Here is a 17,927-nt window from a genome sequence, read left to right as displayed (position 1 = left end):
GTGTTCTGTGTATTTGGCGCATGGTGGCTGGATGTCACTGGGACTCGGTGATCTCTGGTTGCTTTTGGTTTTTTGTTTTGCAGGGCTGAGGGTAGAACCCAGGGCCCTGTGCACGCTAGGCAGGCGCTCTGCCCCCGAGGTGTGCCCCAGCCCCATGTGCTGAGGTTTGCTCAAGTTCAAAGATGTCATTACAGGGCTGGGGACATAGCTTTGTGGTACAGCACTCGCCTGGCACACAGATACCCTGGGCTCCGTCTCCAGCACCACAAAAAAAAAAAAAAAAAAAAAAAAAAGAGCTCTTGTCTCTCTGTTGAAGATGACAGCGAGCTCAGCCACATCACACTGTCCCTGGCAAAAGGTTATCACTCGGCGGGGCAAACGGGAAAGGTCGCCTTGGGGGGCCATGCTGCCTTCCCTCTGCTGGGGGAGATAAAGGAGGTCACCCAGCTTCCTCCAGGCAGGGAGGGGGGAGCCGTGGTGTATAAATGGGGGCCAGGAAGCAGCGGAGGCGCTGGCCCACGCGGGCATCCGAGGCGTCGTCTGCTCAGCATGGCCAAGTTCACGCTGCCGCTGCTGCTGGCCCTGGCGGTGCTGGCCGGGCAGCTGTGGCTGGTGGCCGAGGCCAGGGCAGCGCCCTATGGGGTGAAGCTTTGTGGCCGTGAATTCATCCGGGCGGTCATCTTCACCTGCGGAGGCTCCCGGTGGAGGCGGTCAGGCCTCCTGGCCCCTGAAGCTATGGGTGAGGCCGGGAGGGACAGGAGGAGGAGGGAACAGAGGGCCCGATGCGTCCAGGGAGCCCGGGAGCGAGATGCTGGGACGAGAGCCCCCAGGAGTCAGACCCCTTTCCTACCACGTTCATCTGGGCGCCCTGCCCAGCCTTGAAGCAGTGGCCAGGGATCAGGGGTTGGCAGAGCCACCGGGCAGGGAAGGGGGCAGCCAGCCTCCCCAGAGGCTATTTCCCGAGTTCCTTCCGAGTGCCCAGCCCACGCTCAGCAAGGCTGTGAGGGGGGCCACCAAGTCCTGAAGATCGAGGCACTTTCCGGTCCACTCGGGCAGGTAGGGTGAGCCATGGGTGTGTAGGTGGCTGGATTCTGCTGACCAGCAGGTGACCCCTCCCAGCATCCTGATTCCCCTCCAGAGATCCGGGAATCTTGCGGAGTGGTTAAATGGTGCGATTCTGTCAAGGCAGATAAGAGTGAAGGGTGGAGGTGATGGGGAGGAGGGGCGTGGATGGACGCACGGATGATGGACGGATGGACAGTTATGTGTGTGGACCCAGAATGCACAAGAACTGACTGTGCTCACTTAGTAGTTTTATGACTTAATAGCTGTGTGTTCTCGTGCAAGTCATTTCTCATTGCCTCTGAAAAGTGGGGGTGACAATGACAGCGCACCCACCTCATGTGGTTGCCATTAAGAGGAAAAACCCATAAACGCACTTACAACGGTGTCTGGCACACAGCTAAGTGCTCAGTAAACAATCAGTGCTATTTTGAGTGCTTATCATGTGCCCAATATTGTTGTAAGTTTTTATGGGTATTAAGTCTTCTACTCCATATAAAATTCGAGAAAATAGGTGTTATTTCCTCCACAATGTTGATAAGGAAACAGAGACTGAGAAAAGTAAGTTCACCTGGTGACAACTATAACTCGGAGAGGCTATCTCCCAAAGCATGCTCTTAAACATCATGGCCTCAAGAGTAGGAGGAAATAAATGACGGAGAAACCAAGCTTAAGTCAGGTTGAACGATCTGCCCACTGAAACTGCTGGCAGAGCCAGAACACCAGCCCAGGACTAAGTGGAATCCACACGTTGAGTCACAAGGCAGAATCACAAGAGCAGAGAAGAAGCTGAGACAGTCAGTGGCCAACATTTTGGTCAGAGTAGCAGCCGAGTCCCAAGCCACAACTCTCTCCATCTTTTACAGGGGACGTCTTCCGGGATGCAGACACTGATGCAGACAGCCTGGCAGGCGAGCTGAACGAAGCTGTGGGCTCCAATGAGTGGCTGGCCCTCACCAAACCTCCCCAGGCCTTCTATGGTGGTCAACCCAGCTGGCAGGGGACCTCTGGGGCTCTTAGGGGCAGCCGAGATGTCCTAGCCGGCCTCTCCAGCAACTGCTGCAAGTGGGGGTGCAGCAAAAGCGAAATCAGCAGCCTCTGCTAGGCCAGCAGCTGAGCAGCCAGAGGACACCAAAGGTGGTGCCCCAGCGCAGCTAGCCACTGGCCTGTCTGACCGGCACCTGTCTTTCTCACACTCATTCATCTTCAAGCCCCAGAGGCCAGGTGCCTTGAGCTAAGCCAGTCCCCTCGCTCCCACCCATCCAACTAAACACCTTGACCTGGGGCCCTAGGCCAGCTCTGTCCCTCCCTAGCCACATGGGGACCCTCCATCTTGACTTCTGACCTCGCCCCAACATCAGCCATGTCTCGGCCTGGCCCACACAGTCCCTTGTTCCTACTCTACCCAAACTGGTCCCAGGAAGACCTCTGCTCGTCGCATGGCCCCAACTGTGGTGGCTGATCCCTGGCCGACCCACACGCCCGCATGCAAACTTTGCAGCTTCCTTTTCCCTGCCTCGCACCCCGGGTCCCTGCCAGTGCTCCATGGCTGCGGACCCCGGAGATGGTGCAGGGTTGTACCCCAGGTTCCCTTACAACCTGGGATGGGAGGCGCAGAATGAGCATCAGAACCTTCCACGACCCCAATAATAAAAGTTCGGAAGCCCTGCAGGGCGTGTGCGTGGCGCTGCTGGGGGCGGGAAGCGGGGGCAGGTTTCCGCGGAGCCCGGCACCGCCACCCCGCCACCGAGTCCCCCGGACGCCCCGGGCCACCCCCACATCCCCCGCCCAGCCCCAGCCCGCGGAGCATGGGACTTTCCGCGGGGCAGGGGACGGGGACGGGGAGGGACCCAGTCAAGGTGCGGGGGCGGGGCGGGGCGACCCCGCCCCCGGCCGTGCCGGAGGCGCAGAGCGAGCGGCCGCGCGGGGCCCCGCAGGGCTGGGCGGCACCGGGGGTCCCGGGGAGTCATGCGGGGGCGCGGGGCTGCCCGCTTCTGGCCTGGGCCAAAGCTCCAGCTGCTGCTTCCGTTGTTCCTGCTGGTCCCCCGAGCGCGTCCCCTGGGTGAGTGGCGGGCGGGATCGCGCCCTGCGCTGTCGGCCGCTGCGCTCGCCGCGGAGCGCCCCGTCTCCAGAGCGCGGCGCCCAGAGGGGCGAGGGCCGGCGGCAGAAGCCGGGGAGCGGGCGGCCGCGCGGTGGGAAGGGAGCGCCGCGCGGGGGTGGGAGCGCCCGGGTGTGTGACAACAGGATGTGGCTGACAGAGAGGAGGAGGAGACGCTTTGCCCAGAGCCCGGGCAGGGGTGCCCAGCGCCCCCACCTTCACCCACTTCTGTTAGCGACCCCCGAACGCCCGCTGGCCGTTGTTAGAAGCCCCGGAAAGTCCAGTTTGAGGGATGTTCAGGCGACAGGGCTATTTGACCCCCTTCCTCGGGACCCTCTGCCTCCCTCTCCAGGCGGCCCTGGGCCACTGCAGTGCCACGGAGTTGAACCTTTGGGGAACTTGAACTGCTCATGGGAACCTCTTGGGGACCTGGGAGCCCCCTCTATGCTGCACCTCCGGAGCCAGAAATAGTGAGTACCCGGGGGAGTCTGGGGAAACTGAGGCATTGAAGGTGGCCACTCAGGTCCCAGCTTGCTCTGGGCGAGGAGATTCAGGAGTTCGGCCCCCCCAGCCCCAGTCCTCCCCAACTCTGCAGCCCACCTAATTCCAGATCCCTTATATTCTTCTGCCTGACCTTTCCTTCTCTGAGCCTCCCTTTCGTCCCCTTTTAAAGTGGTAGTAAAAATGGAACCTGCTCCCAGGGTTGAGTCTGAGGGTTCAATGAGGCACATGGCAACGAGAAAACGCTTAATACTTTTGAAGCTGTTTTATTATCGCTGTTTAACCTCAGGCAAGTAGTTTGACCTCTCTGAGCATACAGACAGATCAGTCTGTTGCTCTGGATTGCAGCTGTGAAAGAGGTAGATTAAAAGCCCAGCCCTCGTGGGGTCCAGAGTTCAAGGCAGAGACCCGAGTTCCTTCACCATAAGCCACATCGTGGGTGCTTTTTTCTTCTTCTTCTTTTTAATGGTGGTTTAAATACACACAAGGCAAAATTTACCATTAGTGGTTACCGTTAGCAACCACTTCTAAGTATTCCATTCAGCAGCCTCAAGTACACTCACAATGTCATGCGGCCACCACTGCCCATCCCCGCAAGTGCGCGTTTTAGCTGGTAGAACGCGGAGAGTGGGGGACGTCCCCTCTCCTGTGTGAGTGAGATGAAATTCCCGTAACAGAACTGTTCTGAAGTGCACAGTTCAGAGGCATCGAGTCCCTTTGCGGTGTTGGCCACCAGCCCCGACCCCAGGGCAAACCCAGGCACGCCCGTCCCCCTCTGTCCCCCTCCGTCTGGTCCCTGGCAGCCTCCATGGACTTCCATGTCTGGATTTCATGCCTGAAGCTTTGGAGTCACGCGACACGTGGCCTTCGAGGCTGTCCCGGGTCCCGTCTGTGATGTGGCATGTGGTGTCTCCATTGTCCCGCGTGGGGACAACATGCCCGGCGTGTGTCTTCCCAGTTTGCTCCATTCCCCCTAGAGACGCGTGTTGTCTGGCTGTTGGGGTATAGGGCTGCTCTGTGCCTGGGCCTGCGAGTTCCTGTTCCGGTCCCTGTTCCCTTCCCTGGGGCCTGGGGCCGGGGGTGGCGTTGCTGGCTGAGAGTCCGCTCTGTGTTTAACGTTGAAGCAGTACCTGCGCCTTGCCTTTCCCATTCCCACCGGCCTCGCAGGACTGTTCGTTTCCCCACATCCTCACCAATACCTGGTTTTGGGGGAGTCTTCTTTTTTGTCTTGTTTTCGTGACTGAGGCGTGAGATCCAAGCTTTGGGGCTCTCCTCAGCCTCTCCCCCTTCCACACACACATCTCATCCTCCATCAGCAAGCCCTAGCGGCTCCCCCTTCCATGTTACCCGCGACCCTGCCGTTCCTCCCAGGTCCCCAGCACCTACCCTGACCCACCATTGCCACTGGCCAGGGCTGTGCTGTCGGGTATCTTCTGGTCCCTGGTTTCCAGGTCAAACCCCACACTCTTAACACCTGGGTCAGCGCACACCCCTCCTCTGCTCAAGAACATTCCATGGCTCCCACCTCATTCAGAGCAAAAGCCCAAGTTCTCCCTTCAGCCCCTGAAGCCCTGTACAATATGCCCCATCACTTCTCCACCTCTCCTCCCCTCACTCCTGCCATTGCTGGCTCCCCCCCAGCCACGTGGGCCTTTCTACTGTTTCTCAAACACCAGCCACAGTCTACACCCGGTCTGACTGCTCATCATATCCCACCACCTGGCATGGCTTTGACTGTAGGCTTCGCTTCCTTTTCTGCCCCTGGAACAGCTCCAGAGGGCAGGCCTTTGTTTGGGTTTTCATTCTAGTCTCTGCTTCTAGAACTTGGCTGTTTGTTGGCTGAATGGTTGCATGGACCTGAATGTGCATATGTACAGTAGGTGCTCAATAAATATCATAACATGCACAGATGTTCCTCCTATTGTATAGTCAACCTATTGTAAGTTAAAAATAGTGTGAGTCACAAATGAATCGAGCTGGGCGGGGGGCGCAGTCAGTGGTAGAGTGCGTGCCCAGCCCGCCCAGGCCCCAGGTTCAATCTCCAGCTCAGAGGGCCTCCCTGGGCCTGCGCATGGGCAAGAGCATCTAATGAAAAAGCCTCTTTTATGACTAAGTGTCCAGCCTCTCGTGAAATTTATCAAACACTTCACTGAAATGGAAAAACGAGAGTCGTCCTGAATCGCCGGCCCAGGAAAAGGTCAGAATTTACAACAAAATAACTGCGTGTGGTGCTGGGATGGAGCCCAGGGCCTTGCCCGGGCCGAGGGCTGCACCACGGAGCCCCCCCCAGAGCTCCAGACCCGGAACACGGTTTCCACCGAACGCTCCACCTGCACCACCGTAAAGTTGAAAATCTCCAGTGGAGCTGCCACCATGGGCGACCCTCTGGATCAGGTCCCCAGAACTGTTTATTCTCCTTTGGTGTTTATCCCCCTCCCCGCTCCGTCTTTTCAGCTGGATGGTTATTGCCCTCATCTCGTGGGTGAGAAATGGAGGCACAGAGAAGTCAAGCTCCTTCCTCCAGTACACACAGCTCCGAAGCACCAGCGCCGGGCTTTGAACCCAGGCGAAGGCCAGCTGTTCCAAGGGCCGTTGTCCCGTGGCCCTGGCTCCAAGCTGGAGCCGTCTCATGCTCACATCTCTCCTCACAGCCATTCCAACAGAACCCGGACCGTGGCGGTGCCCTCGGGGCAGAGCTGGGTGACGGTTCCTCGGGAGCAATTCACCGTGTCTGACACGCTGCTCATCTGGGGGACCAAGGCAGGCCAGGTCCTCTGGCCCCCCGTCCTCATCAACCTGGAAACCCGAAGTAACGTGGCGGGGGGTGGGGAGCTCTGGCTGGGGTGGGTGGTTCTGGGGGCCCCGGCTCACTGCGCCCCGGCCTCCCTCCCCAGTGAAGCCCAGAGCCCCCCGGCTGCGTCCCGAGGTGGACTTTTCAGAGGACGAGCCCCTGGAGGCCACGGTGCAGTGGGAGCCACCTACCTGGCCACCTCATAAGGTCCTGATCTGCCAGTTCTACTATCGAAGATGCCCGGAGGTGGCCTGGACTCCGGTGAGTCCCAGGGACCCTTTTTCCCTGCCCTGTCCCCAGCAAGTCCCGGGGCATCGTCTCCAGGTCGGAGCCCAGCCCTGGGCTCGCTCTGCACCTGCCCCAGTCTCGTGCGTCCTGTGCCCGATGCCTGCCCTGCGTCTTCCTCCCACAGTCATCTACAGCCAGCCCCCCCACTTCCAGGGGCGCTGCGCCCCCAGTTTATCCAGATGGGAAACACGGGGGGCATCGGTCGGGGTATGTGTGGACTGTTTTTCTTGTCATTGTCCCCTAAGCAATGCAGCGTAACAAATAGACAAGCAGCCTTGACGTTGTGTTAGGTTTTACAAGTCGTCCTGAGAGGGTGGCCAGCCTGCGGGACGACGTGCTGAGTCCTGTCCCAGGGCTGGGCTGTTTTATCGAAGGCACTTGGGCATCCTGGGATTTTCGTATCTGCAGGGTCCTGAAACTGGTCCCCTGAGGGTGCCCAGGGCTGGCGGTGTAGGTCTCACACAGGCATCGATCAGATACACTTAGAATATTTCAGAAGCTCAAAACATCTTTCTCCTTTTCTGGGAATCAGTAAAAGTCCTGGAGTGGCTTGAGTTAACCTTGAAATAATAACATGGCGACGTTCAGAGAACACCCCCGTGCGCCTGCCCTGCTCTGGGTTCTCTGCAAACACGAGTGTATTGAATCCTTCCATGAACTTGTGGAGGTTGCTGGCTTTGACTCCTTCCCATTGTATGGAGAAACAGTGCAGCCTGGCTCTCAGCGACAGTCAGAAACAGGTAATCAAAGCCACTGAGCCTGGCATGGTGCCTGTGGTCCCAGCTACTTGGGAGCTGAAGTTGGAGGATGACTTGAGTCCAGGAGTTCAAGGCCAGCCTGGGCAACATAGTAGAACCCCGTCTCAAGAGAAAAAAAAAAGGTAGATATCCATTTTATAGTTCTCTTTATACAGAGAAGTTAGGCAACTTCCCCAAGGTCACACAGCAGGAAAGTGGAAAACAAGTCCAGAGCAAGGGGACCCCAAAAGGAGTAGAGGGACCCAGGCAGGCAGTTGAAGAGCACCACCTGGAAGTTGTATAGGTATTTCCTTTCATATTTCAGTGGCTGAGAACACTGTCACATGGTGGCATCTGATTGCAAAGGAGTCCAGGAAATGTCCTTATTCTTGGCAGCCATGTTCCCAAATAACACTCCGGGGTTCTCTTCCCAAAGGAAGAAGGGGAGAATAGACGTTGGGAATATTCAAGTGCCGTAGCCACGGCCTTAGACACAGAACGCCAGGACGGCCTGGCATGGTGGCCGAGCTGGTGTGCACGGGGAGTCCCAGCCTCTCAGGAGGCTGAGGCAGGAGGCTCACTTGAGCCAGAAGCTCCAGGCAGCTGGGAAGCATAGCGAGACCCCGCCTCCTCCAACAAACAGAACAAGACGACCGACCCCATAAAGAGCAGAGCTGCCTTCATTGTGATCGTCTGGCAATTTAGAGCAGGACGAGGGGGCTCTGGACCCTGGCTCCCTGTTATGAACTACTCTCAATGGCTCTGTGACCTTGCGCAAGTGACCTTCCCCAGCGGGGCCTCAATCTCCTCACCTGTAAAATAGGGCCGATGCTGGAACCTCCCACCTGCCTCTCTACGGAGCGCGCAGGATGAGCAGCTTCTCTCTCTCTCGGGAGGGACGTGTTCTGGAACCCGCTCAGCCCTGGGCACACCGGGAGGGTCGGTCGCCCGGTGACACATGGGTTCCAGAGCACCCTCAGCTCAGAGCCGCCCGTCTCTCTCCCCCGCCCTCCTCCCAGCTGGAGCCCGAGCTGAAGACGGCACCGCTGACCCCCATCGAGATCCCAGACCTGGAGCTGGCCACCCGCTACGAGGTGTCCGGCCGCTGCCGGGTGGACACAGAGGCCGAGCTGTGGGGCGAGAGCAGCCCGGTGCTGTCCTTCCAGACGCTGCCCTCTGGTGAGGAGTCCAGGCTTGCCCAGGACCTGGGCCCCTTTTCTCGGAAAATCTGGCCGATCCTGTCCCTTTCATTTGCCCCCCGTTTCCTCATCTTTGCCAGCTCCAAAAGACATGTGGGTGTCTGGGAACCGGTGTGGGCCCCCGAGCAGACAGGAGCTGCTGCTTCTGTGGAAGGTAAGCCCTGGGGGTGGGTCGTTTCTCTCCAAAACCCGAGGGCACCGGCAAGACAGGGGACTCTGCTGCCCCCTGGAGGTTGCTTCAGGGATTCAGGGCGAGATGCTCCAGGGGGCCTGGCCCACCCAGGGCCAGGAGCACACCTCCACCTGTGTCAGCCGCCTGAGAGACCTGACACCTGGCCCAGGTACAGAGGGGCGGCAGGTGTGCCCTACCTTCATATTTATTTAATGAATGAATGCAGTGTTAGGGACTGAACCCCAGGTCTCGTGCATGCCTGGCCAGCACTCTACCACTGAGCTAACACCCCCAGCCCCACACTTTGAAAAAAAGTTTTTTTTAGTTGTAGATAGACACAATGTTTTTATTTTATTCATTTATTTATATGAGGTGCTGAAGATCGAAGGCAGTGCCTCACACATGCCAGGCAAATGCGCTACCGCTGAGCCCCAGCCCCAGCCCCAAAAAATTAATATTAAAAAAAAAAAAAGGTTAAGGATGTGGCTCAGTGATAAAGCATCCTGGGCTCAGTCTCCAGTTCAATACCCAGTATGTATGTATGTATATGTGAATATGTGAACACACACACACAAGAAAATCTTAAATTGGAGCATTAAGCAGAAAATGAAGAAGAAATAAGGCTACTACATAAACGGCAAAAGATTCAGTTCACCAGGATTACATAAGAAGACTTAATCTGTATGTACCTAATAACATGGCTTCAAAATACATAAAGCAAATATTGGCAGAAATATAGGAGACATGTATGGGTCCATGATCATTGTGAGAGATTTTAATACATTTTTACATTCAGTAATTTACATAATAAGCAGATTGAAAACAAGCTAAGATCTAGAAGATTTGAACATATGATTACAAACTTAACCTCATGGACTTATCTATGAAGCATCAGAACACGCATTCTTTTCATATACACACAGAATATTTACCCAAATCAACCACGTGCCAGGCCATAGACCAATTTCCAGGTACCTTAGATGGGCAAGGTGGTTGAAAGCATGGATTGGATCCTCAGGCCTGAAAAAAACAAGTCTGTTTTTTGAATCAGTTGAATTATTATGCAGGTTTTCTGTCTAAATTAGTTTCCAGTGGGGATGATATTAAAATTTCTCAAGGGGCATGGGACAATTTTGGTTTTTGTTTTTCAGGACAGTGTAGCATCCCTGATTATCGCCCATCAAATATTAAACATGGAAGCTACCAAAAATTTCCACTTATTTGCCCAAAGCCCCCTGGAAGGCCCCATCCCCTTTGCTATACCTATCCCTGAGGACCAATAGTGGGGAAATTTGAAATCCCTTAGAAATGCACAGGACAGAGAAGAAGGACTCAGGAACAAAATTTAAAGGGATACCCAAGAACTCACTATTTGAGATAAATAATACATTAATGCAATAATTTTAAAAATCACATCAGCAAACTAGAGTCCCAGGACCAGGTATCTCTCTTTGCAAATATAGTTTGATGGTCACTGGAGCCAAGATTAGGGTGAGGAGATTAGGGCAGGTCACACCAGTGGAGGACTGGATCTTGTCTTTATTTATTGTTTGTAGAGCTGGGATTGAACCCAGAACAAAGTTCCTGCAAGTGCTCCACCACCAAGCCACCTTCCCAGCCTAGATCCTGGCTTTATGTAAAATCTTGATATTTTGTTGGTCATAAATTTCTGCATTAATTTTGATTTATTAAAATACCACCGTCCGGTGTTGTTTAAGTTGGTTACTGGATTTTTGGTATCCCCCACAACTTAAATTTTATACCCAAAGAGAGTATCTCTCTCACCTCCCCTCGTCCTGGCCCTCATCCATACCCCACCTCTGCGTGAGTCCCTCTGAGGCTCAGTCCCCTCCACTGCGATGTGGAGGGGACATCCTGCCTCACTGACAGGTAACCTCACCCCGATGCAGGGTGGGTGCTTGAAAAGCGAGGCACATTAACCCTTCTCTCCCCCCCCCACAGGCCCCCGGGCCCTGCGTGCAGGTGAGCTACAGAGTGTGGTTCTGGGTTGGAGAGAAGAGTCTGACTCAGGAAGGGGTCCCCTGTTGCAAGTGCTCCATCCCCCCCTGGGCAGAGTGGGCAGGGGTGTCTGCTGTCAACACCACCAGCTGGGAGCCACGCACGAACTTCTCTTTGGTCTGCTTGGGTAAGAGGTGATGGACTTCCTCAGAGCCTTGGAGGCAGGGGAGGGGCTTCCTGAGTCCGCAGGGAGACTTCTCCGCCCCACCCTCTAGCTCCAGACTCTGCCCCCCATGATGTGGTGGTCAGCGGCATCCCCGGGAGCACGCAGCTGCTGGTGACCTGGCAACCAGGGGACGGGGAACCACTGGAACACGTGGTGGACTGGGCTCAAGATGGGGACACTCTAGAAGACCTCAACTGGGTCCGGCTTCCCCCTGGGAACCTTAGTGCTCTGTTGCCAGGTGAGGCCTCAGGACAAGTTGGTTCCTATCTGTATTAGTCCATTTTCTGTTATTTTAACACAATACCTGAGGGTACTTATAAAGAAGAGGGGTTCATCTCACAGTTTGGGGGGCCCTGAGCATGGTAAGCATCTGCTGCTTCTAGTGAGGGCCTTCATGGCTGCAGTACAACATGGCGGATGGCATCATGATGGGAGTGTGTAAGAGGAAGAGACCACAGGGAGCCAGAGAGGGTTCAAATTAAGCAGAGAATAAAGAGGAAATAAGGTTGTTACATAATGGAAAAAATATTTAGTTTACCAGGATGATGTAAAAGTAGTTCATCTGTAAGTACCTCATAACATGACTTTGAAATACATAAAGCAAAACTTGACAGAGCTACAGGAGACATGTATGCATCTGCAACCATTGTGGGACATTTTTTTAAAAAAAATTTAGTTATAGATGAACACGATATCTTTATTTTGTTTATTTATTTTTATGTGGTGCTGAGGATTGAACCCAGTGCCTCACATGTGCAAGGCAAGCACCCTGCCACTGAGCCACAACCCCAGCCCCATTGTGGGAGATTTTAACACACCATTCTCGGTAATTTCCTCTCGACGGAGAATGGTCAGGCTCACTCTTTTCTTTTTTTTCCCTGGGATGGGGATGGAACCCAGGGCCTTGTGAATGTAGGCCAATGGCCTACCACTGAACTACACCCCCAGCCCAGACTTACGCTTTTATAACTTACTCTCATGGGGAGTGACAAGGCTCTCATGAGAACCTTGATCTTTTCCAAGGGTAGCTCCCCTAGAGACCTAACTATCTCCCGCCAGACCCCACCTCTGGGGGTCCCACGTCTCCATACACAGTACCTCCATACTAAGAACCACGCTTCCAATATACGAACCCTTGGGGGAGTCACACTCAAATCATATCCAAACCATAGCCCCACTCCAGCCATTAAAGGAGAGTTGACTGATGGGTGGGCGAGAGAGAGAGAGAGAGAGAGAGAGAGAGAGAGAGAGGGTTACAGTTAGTAATTCATGCAAGAAATACTCACTGGCCACCAGCCACAGGCGAGGCTCTAATACAGGCACTGGGACTCCGCGACACAGCTGATGAACAGTGGCATGTACTTTAAGCATTAAATCATTCAAACTTCCTTACAAAGTAGGTTTCTCTTATTATCATGCTCAATTTATAGATGAAGAAACAGGCCCAGGGAGGTTAGGTAACTCGCCTAAGGCTACACAGCACGTCAGTGGAACAGCCACTGTGTGAACCAGATAGTCAGGCTCCTGAAGCCAAGCCCTGAGCCATCATGCTGAAGCATTTTCCTCTCAGCCTCGTCCCTACCCTCATGCAACTGACATTCTTGTGGGGTGGGCAGCTCTCCCACAAAACAAAATAAAAAAACAACCCAGGCATTTCTTTAACATAATCAAGGAAAAAGGAAAGCAGAGGTTATTTTGGAAAGAAAAGTTAGAAGATGATCCTCTGGGGAAGTGACATTTAAGCTGAGGAAAGAAAAAGGGAGACCTGAGGATATTTGAGGGAAAAGCATTCTAGGGTGAGGGAACAGCCCGTACAAAGGCACTGGGGCAGGAATATGCCCAGTGGGTTGGAGGGACAGCAGGGGGGTGGTGTGCCTAGAGTGGAGTGAAGGGGGACAATGGAGGAGGTCATGGGGTAGATTATGCAGGGACTTTGGGGAAGACTTTGCTTTGGGGCAGAGTGAGGTGGGAGCCATAGAGGATTCTGAACGGAGGAGGGAAGTGCCCTCACCCAAGTGCTCACAGGTGCCCTCTGGCTGCTCTGGGGGGAAGGGACTGTGGGGCGGGGAAGGGCAGGAGCTGAAGGTTGGGGAGGGAAACGGTGGGACGGGATCAGGTGGGGACCCGGGTTGGGGGAGAAGCAAGCAGGCTCAGGTTAGGGGGTCCTGGTTGGCGGGGCTTCTGTGTGTCGCATCTGAGACGCCTGTCCGTCCGCGGCCCCCCACGGGAGCCTGTCCTGGGTCTGCCGGGTCCTCGGGTCTGAGCGGGTCCTGGGAGCCGTCTGTGGGATGCAGCACCCGGGGGGACAGTAGGGCCGCGAGTGAGAAAGCTGGGACAGTCCCATGGCCCACGAGTACCCCTGAGCCACGGGGAAGGACCCCGGCCCTGAGACCCCTGGCTCGGGGACGCTGTGCAGAAGCCGCGGGTTTCGACGGGACCTCGAGGGCACCCCGACCACGGGGCGCTGCCCAGCCCGCCCAGGTCTCCCCTGCGAGCGCCCAGTCCGCGCCTCCTGGCCGAGGCCGCTCTCTGGTCAGGGGCAGGAAGTGCTGGGGAGGGGGACCCTCGGCGGCGCAGCCAGGGACGGTCATGGTCATCCGTGGACGGTCATGGTCATCCGTGGACCGTCATGGTCATCCGCGGTGGGGAGAACCCGGCTGCTCTCTGCTGCCCCCACAGGTTCCCAGCGGCACTGAGCGCGGTGGTCCCCCTGGGGACCGGACTCCTCCTTTCCCCTCTGGGGCTGCTGGGGGTCAGGCCCAGGGACAGAGAGCGGCCCCTCACCAGGGTCTGCTGGCCCTTCCCTCTCCCTCTCCCTCTCCTCGTCCCTTCTCACGGCCCTCCTGGTTTTTCTGGGTGGCCTTCCATAGACCACACCCCAGTCCCCATCCCAGGGTGTCCTTTGGGGACCCAGTGAAGACACTCCCAAGTGGGAAGTGGGCAGGGAGGGAAAGCCGGCTTTAAATCGCTTTTTGTCCCTTTGCCTCCCAGGGACTTTCAAAGGAGGGGTGCCCTATCGGATCACAGTGACAGCGGTCTTTCCTGGGGGCTTGGCCCCCGCCTCCTCGGTCTGGGCTTTCCGGGAGGAACGAGGTAGGAAATGAGGCTGGAGGGCTGGGGGGGTCCTGGGACCCCAGCAAGCTTCCACCTACCGGACTTCTCCCCAGCACCCCTGGCAGGGCCGACCCTTTGGAGACTCCAGGATGACCCCCCAGGGACTCCCACGGTGGCGTGGGAGGAGGTCCCAAGACACCAGCTCCAGGGCCACCTTACTCACTACACGTTGTGTTCAAGAAGTGGGACGAACCCCTGCGACTGCACCAATGGTGAGCCTGCTGCCTCCTGCCCCATGTCCCCTGGCCCACACGGGCCCCTTGTGCTCCCCCTCCTCCCACGGGGACATGATGTCATTAGTTCCTTAAGGGACAATAACCCTCTTGGCTATCAGTGAAATGGCCTCTCATTGGGCCATTAAAAATGAAGACTCCAATCTATATTTATTGACAATGAAAGATGCCTGACATATTTTATTAAGTGGAAAAGATAAAAGGATTATGAAACTCTGATATGATTCCTTTTTTGGTAAAATAAACCGGTATTGAAGCCAGGCGCGGTAGTGCATGGCTGTAATCCCAAAGACTCGGGAGGCTGAGGCAGGAGGATCACAAGTTGGAGGCCAGCCTGGGCCGCTCAGTGAGACCCTGTCTCAAAATGAAAAATAAAAAGGGCTGGCGGGGGTGTGTGTGGCTCGGGTTAGAGCATCCCTGGCTTCAGTCCCCAGCAAATAAAAAAAGGAGGTTTTTATTTATTTACTTTGTACTAGAGATTGAACCCAGGGTGCTTAACCACTGAGCCCCATCCCCAGCCCTTTTTATTTATTTATATTTTTATATTTTTTAGTTGTATATGGACTTTTATTTTATTCATTTACTTATATGCGGTGCTGAGGATCAAACCCAGTGCCTCGCACATGCTAGGAAAGCGCTCTGCCACTGAGCCCCAGCCCCAGCCCTTTTATTTTTTGAGACAGGGTCTCATTAAGTTGCTTAGGGCCTCCTTAAATGGCTGAGGCTGCCCTCTAACTTGCAAGCCTCCTGTCTCAGCCTCCTGAGCCAATAGGATGACAGGCATGTGCCACCGTGTCCAGCCTCAATTCATTTTGTTAAAAAAGTAAATAAGAGTCATTCTGGGAGGTCTAAATGCCTCTGCCAACTCCCACCGGGTTCCAGACAGGGGAGGGATGTGTCACTGTGTGTGCTAGGCGCTGACAGAGCCCCTGGGAATGCGGCCTTTAAGGAGTCACTTTTGTTTTCAGTCCAGGGCCTCACTACGTTGCCCAAGCTGACCCTGGGCTGCGGGGCCCAACACCTCATCCCGGTAGCGGGACCACACGCGTGCCCTTGATCATTTCTGTTTTCTTTTTCCATTTGTACTGGGGACTAAACCCGGGGTCCCCAGCGGGCTGGGCACCACTGTTCCGCTGAGCTACAGCCTGAGCCTGGGACCTGACTTTCTAACGGGTGACCCACCGACAGACAAGCCAAATACTGTGTGTGCCAGATGGTGATGAGCTCTGGGCTGAGAAGGAAGCAGGGAAGGTGGCGGGGGTGCAGGGGCACAGTTTTAAAGGGGTATTCAGGGAAGAGCTCCCTGAGGAGTGACATTTGAGAGAGAGAAGGAGGGAACCACCTGGGTATCTGGGGGACAGTGTCACCAACAGAACAAGGAGCACGTACCGAGGTCCTGAGGCAGAACTGCCACCTCTCCAACCTCTCTGGTTGTGTTCTTCAGTGAGCAGCAGCACCCGGATCGCCACTCTGCCCAACCTTCACTGGGGTCCCTGTGAGCTGTGGGTGACTGCCTCCACCATTGCAGGACAGGGCCCACCTGGCCCCAGCCTCTGGCTTCACCTACCAGGTAGGGGCCTGGGGTGGAACTGCAGGCTCCATTGGAGGGTAGGGGACACTAGAGTCACTACACAGACCGCAATGGGTGGACAACCTTCTGCTTGATGGGGAGGATTATTTTTTAGGGGTGCTGAACCCAGACCCCAGTGCATGCCAGGTGGGTGCTCTGCCACGGAGCACCCCAAGTCCTTGGAGGCCTTTCGAGTCTGCTGAATGCTGTGGTGACACTCAGGCAGGCGAGTGACCTGCAGCTTCACCCCACACCTGACCCTGACCTGCCCTCCTCGAGGCCACACCCCCGCCCCGGGATTGTGCCTCCCTAGGCCCTTCCCATCGGGCCCTGCCCGCTGCTCCCCTCCCCAGGCCCTGCCTCGGCGTGGGCCTGTCCCTCCTTGGTGTCCACACGGTCTCTCCTCCCACCTTCCAGATAACACGGTGCCATGGAGAGTTCTGCCGGGTGTCCTGGCCCTGTGGGGGCTGCTCCTGGTGGGCTGCGGCCTGAGCCTTGTCATGGCTCGAAGGTGAGGGGTCAGGCCCGCGGGTCTCTGCCCTGGTGCCTGGCGCGGGCACCAGCTGAGCTCCCGTGGGGGTTGGGAGGAGGCCTGCGGTCTGTGACAGCCCGGTTTCTGCCCCTGGGCCCGCCTCTGGCCACAGGGACAGCTGCTCTGACTCCTCCCTGCTCACAGGTGCCTCCACCTGCGACAGAAGGTGCTGCCCCACTGGGTGTGGGAGAAGGTTCCTGACCCCGCCAACAGCAGCGCCGGGCAGACCCACGTGGAGGTAAGCGCCCGCCCACTGTGCCAGGCGCCAGGGGGCTCCGGAATCCCAGGTACTCCTGGGGCGGAGCGGGGGTCACGGGTTCAAAGCCAGCCTTGGCACCTTAGCCAGACTCTGGGTCAAGAGAAGGGCTGGCGCGTGGCTCCGTGGTCCAGCGGCCTGGGCTCCGTCCCTGATGCTGAACACCCCAAACAGGTCAGCTGGGAGAGCCCTCTGGGGAGTTAGGGGTCCCGGACAGGGGGTGTGAGGAAGTGGGGGGATAGGAGGAGAGGGTCTCAGTCTCATCTCTTCCCAGGAGGTGTGCCAGGCCCCCCCTCTGACTGACTTGCCTGTCCTGAAGGTAGAGGAGATGGAGCCACCAGCACCTAAGGAGCCCCCCCAGTCCCCCACCCCACTTCACTCTGGGTATGAGAAACATTTCCTGCCCACACCAGAGGAACTGGGCCTCCTGAGGCCCCCCAAGTTTCAAGATCTGGTCTGAACCTTGCCCCAAGCTGGGGGCTGCAGGACAAGCCAGAAGGGTGCTCATGGATGCTGCTCCCCAGCCCCGGGTTAAACCTCTTGACAGATGAAGACACTGAGGCTCAGAGAGGCTGAGTCACTTGTCTGAGGACACCCAGCCAGGAAGCGCTGAGGTTGAAGGACCCCTTCAGAGAAGGGTCCAGCCCCAGCAGGGAATGGACGAGGAAGTGAGAGAAAATGTATGCAATCCGAGAGCCGCCGCCGCTGCCTCCGGAAGTGTGTCCTGCCAGAACAGAACTGCACTTGGGCACGGTCCTTTGCAGCTAGGTCAGTCGTGGACTGAGGTCTTGACAACAGGGTGGGGGCAGACGGAACCTGAGCAGAAGTGCCCTGTGCCAACATCACGTGGGCAGCCTTAAAACCCTGGTGGAGGTTCTTCTCTACACCTGTTCTCTTTCCTGTGAGCTGGCACAGGCGCTCGCTGGGGCCACACCCCAGGGGACATGAGAGAAAACTGCGTGGATCCGAGCCTGAATCCCTGAGGGACCGCGTGGAGCGGGGCCACAATCAACGCTTGTGTCCTAATAGCTACTGCAGCCTGAGGTGTTTTTGCTGCGGACTGACTCTGGCCTCTCGCTGGCTCCGAGGGGAAGCGCGTCCTCAGTTTCCCCCCAGGGGACGATGAATGATTCTTTGCTAACACCACGCACACATTCAAGCTGTCCGAGTGCTTTAAGGTTTTATTTTC

The 17,927-nt window shown here is 56.4% G+C and overlaps 2 protein-coding genes across 4 annotated transcripts; both read left to right on the top strand.

The window, feature by feature from the left end:
• Positions 1-498: 498 nt before the first annotated feature.
• On the top strand, positions 499-2,733 carry Rln3 (relaxin 3). The gene is made up of 2 exons (XM_046436765.2): positions 499-739; positions 1,929-2,733. Exons 1-2 carry the CDS (start codon positions 550-552, stop codon positions 2,165-2,167), a joined length of 429 nt encoding a protein of 142 aa, XP_046292721.1. The 5' UTR covers positions 499-549; the 3' UTR covers positions 2,168-2,733.
• Positions 2,734-3,292: 559 nt separating this feature from the next.
• On the top strand, positions 3,293-17,897 carry Il27ra (interleukin 27 receptor subunit alpha). 3 transcript variants are annotated; one of them, XM_046436761.2, is made up of 13 exons: positions 3,293-3,630; positions 6,313-6,470; positions 6,556-6,713; positions 8,497-8,656; positions 8,757-8,830; positions 10,811-10,994; positions 11,083-11,271; positions 14,025-14,126; positions 14,201-14,359; positions 15,825-15,950; positions 16,368-16,461; positions 16,627-16,720; positions 17,058-17,897. In XM_046436761.2, exons 1-13 carry the CDS (start codon positions 3,308-3,310, stop codon positions 17,196-17,198), a joined length of 1,962 nt encoding a protein of 653 aa, XP_046292717.1. In that variant the 5' UTR covers positions 3,293-3,307; the 3' UTR covers positions 17,199-17,897. The 3 variants fall into 3 exon arrangements, with proteins under 3 accessions (XP_046292717.1, XP_046292716.1, XP_058432800.1); XM_046436760.2 differs by having other exon boundaries at positions 17,013-17,897; XM_058576817.1 differs by lacking the exons at positions 16,368-16,461; positions 16,627-16,720; positions 17,058-17,897 and adding an exon at positions 16,066-16,361.
• The last annotated feature ends 30 nt before the right edge of the window (positions 17,898-17,927 follow it).

The sequence above is a fragment of the Marmota monax genome, unplaced genomic scaffold (genome assembly GCF_021218885.2).
Source record: "Marmota monax isolate L192 unplaced genomic scaffold, Marmota_monax_Labrador192_F-V1.1 WCK01_AAM20220418_F8-fsc00021, whole genome shotgun sequence".
NCBI classification, from domain to species: domain Eukaryota; kingdom Metazoa; phylum Chordata; class Mammalia; order Rodentia; family Sciuridae; genus Marmota; species Marmota monax.
This window is presented reverse-complemented; position numbering and strand designations above follow the sequence as displayed.

Bases quoted from the DNA above. Each gene is read 5' to 3' on its own strand.
- Rln3 (XM_046436765.2), top strand. From the start codon at position 550: ATGGCCAAGTTCACGCTGCCGCTGCTGCTGGCCCTGGCGGTGCTGGCC. The intron at 740-1,928 runs GTGAGGCCGGGA...CATCTTTTACAG, and splicing joins CCTGGCCCCTGAAGCTATGG to GGGACGTCTTCCGGGATGCA.
- Il27ra (XM_046436760.2), top strand. From the start codon at position 3,308: ATGTGGCTGACAGAGAGGAGGAGGAGACGCTTTGCCCAGAGCCCGGGC. The intron at 11,272-14,024 runs GTGAGGCCTCAG...TTTGCCTCCCAG, and splicing joins CCTTAGTGCTCTGTTGCCAG to GGACTTTCAAAGGAGGGGTG. The intron at 15,951-16,367 runs GTAGGGGCCTGG...CCCACCTTCCAG, and splicing joins CCTCTGGCTTCACCTACCAG to ATAACACGGTGCCATGGAGA.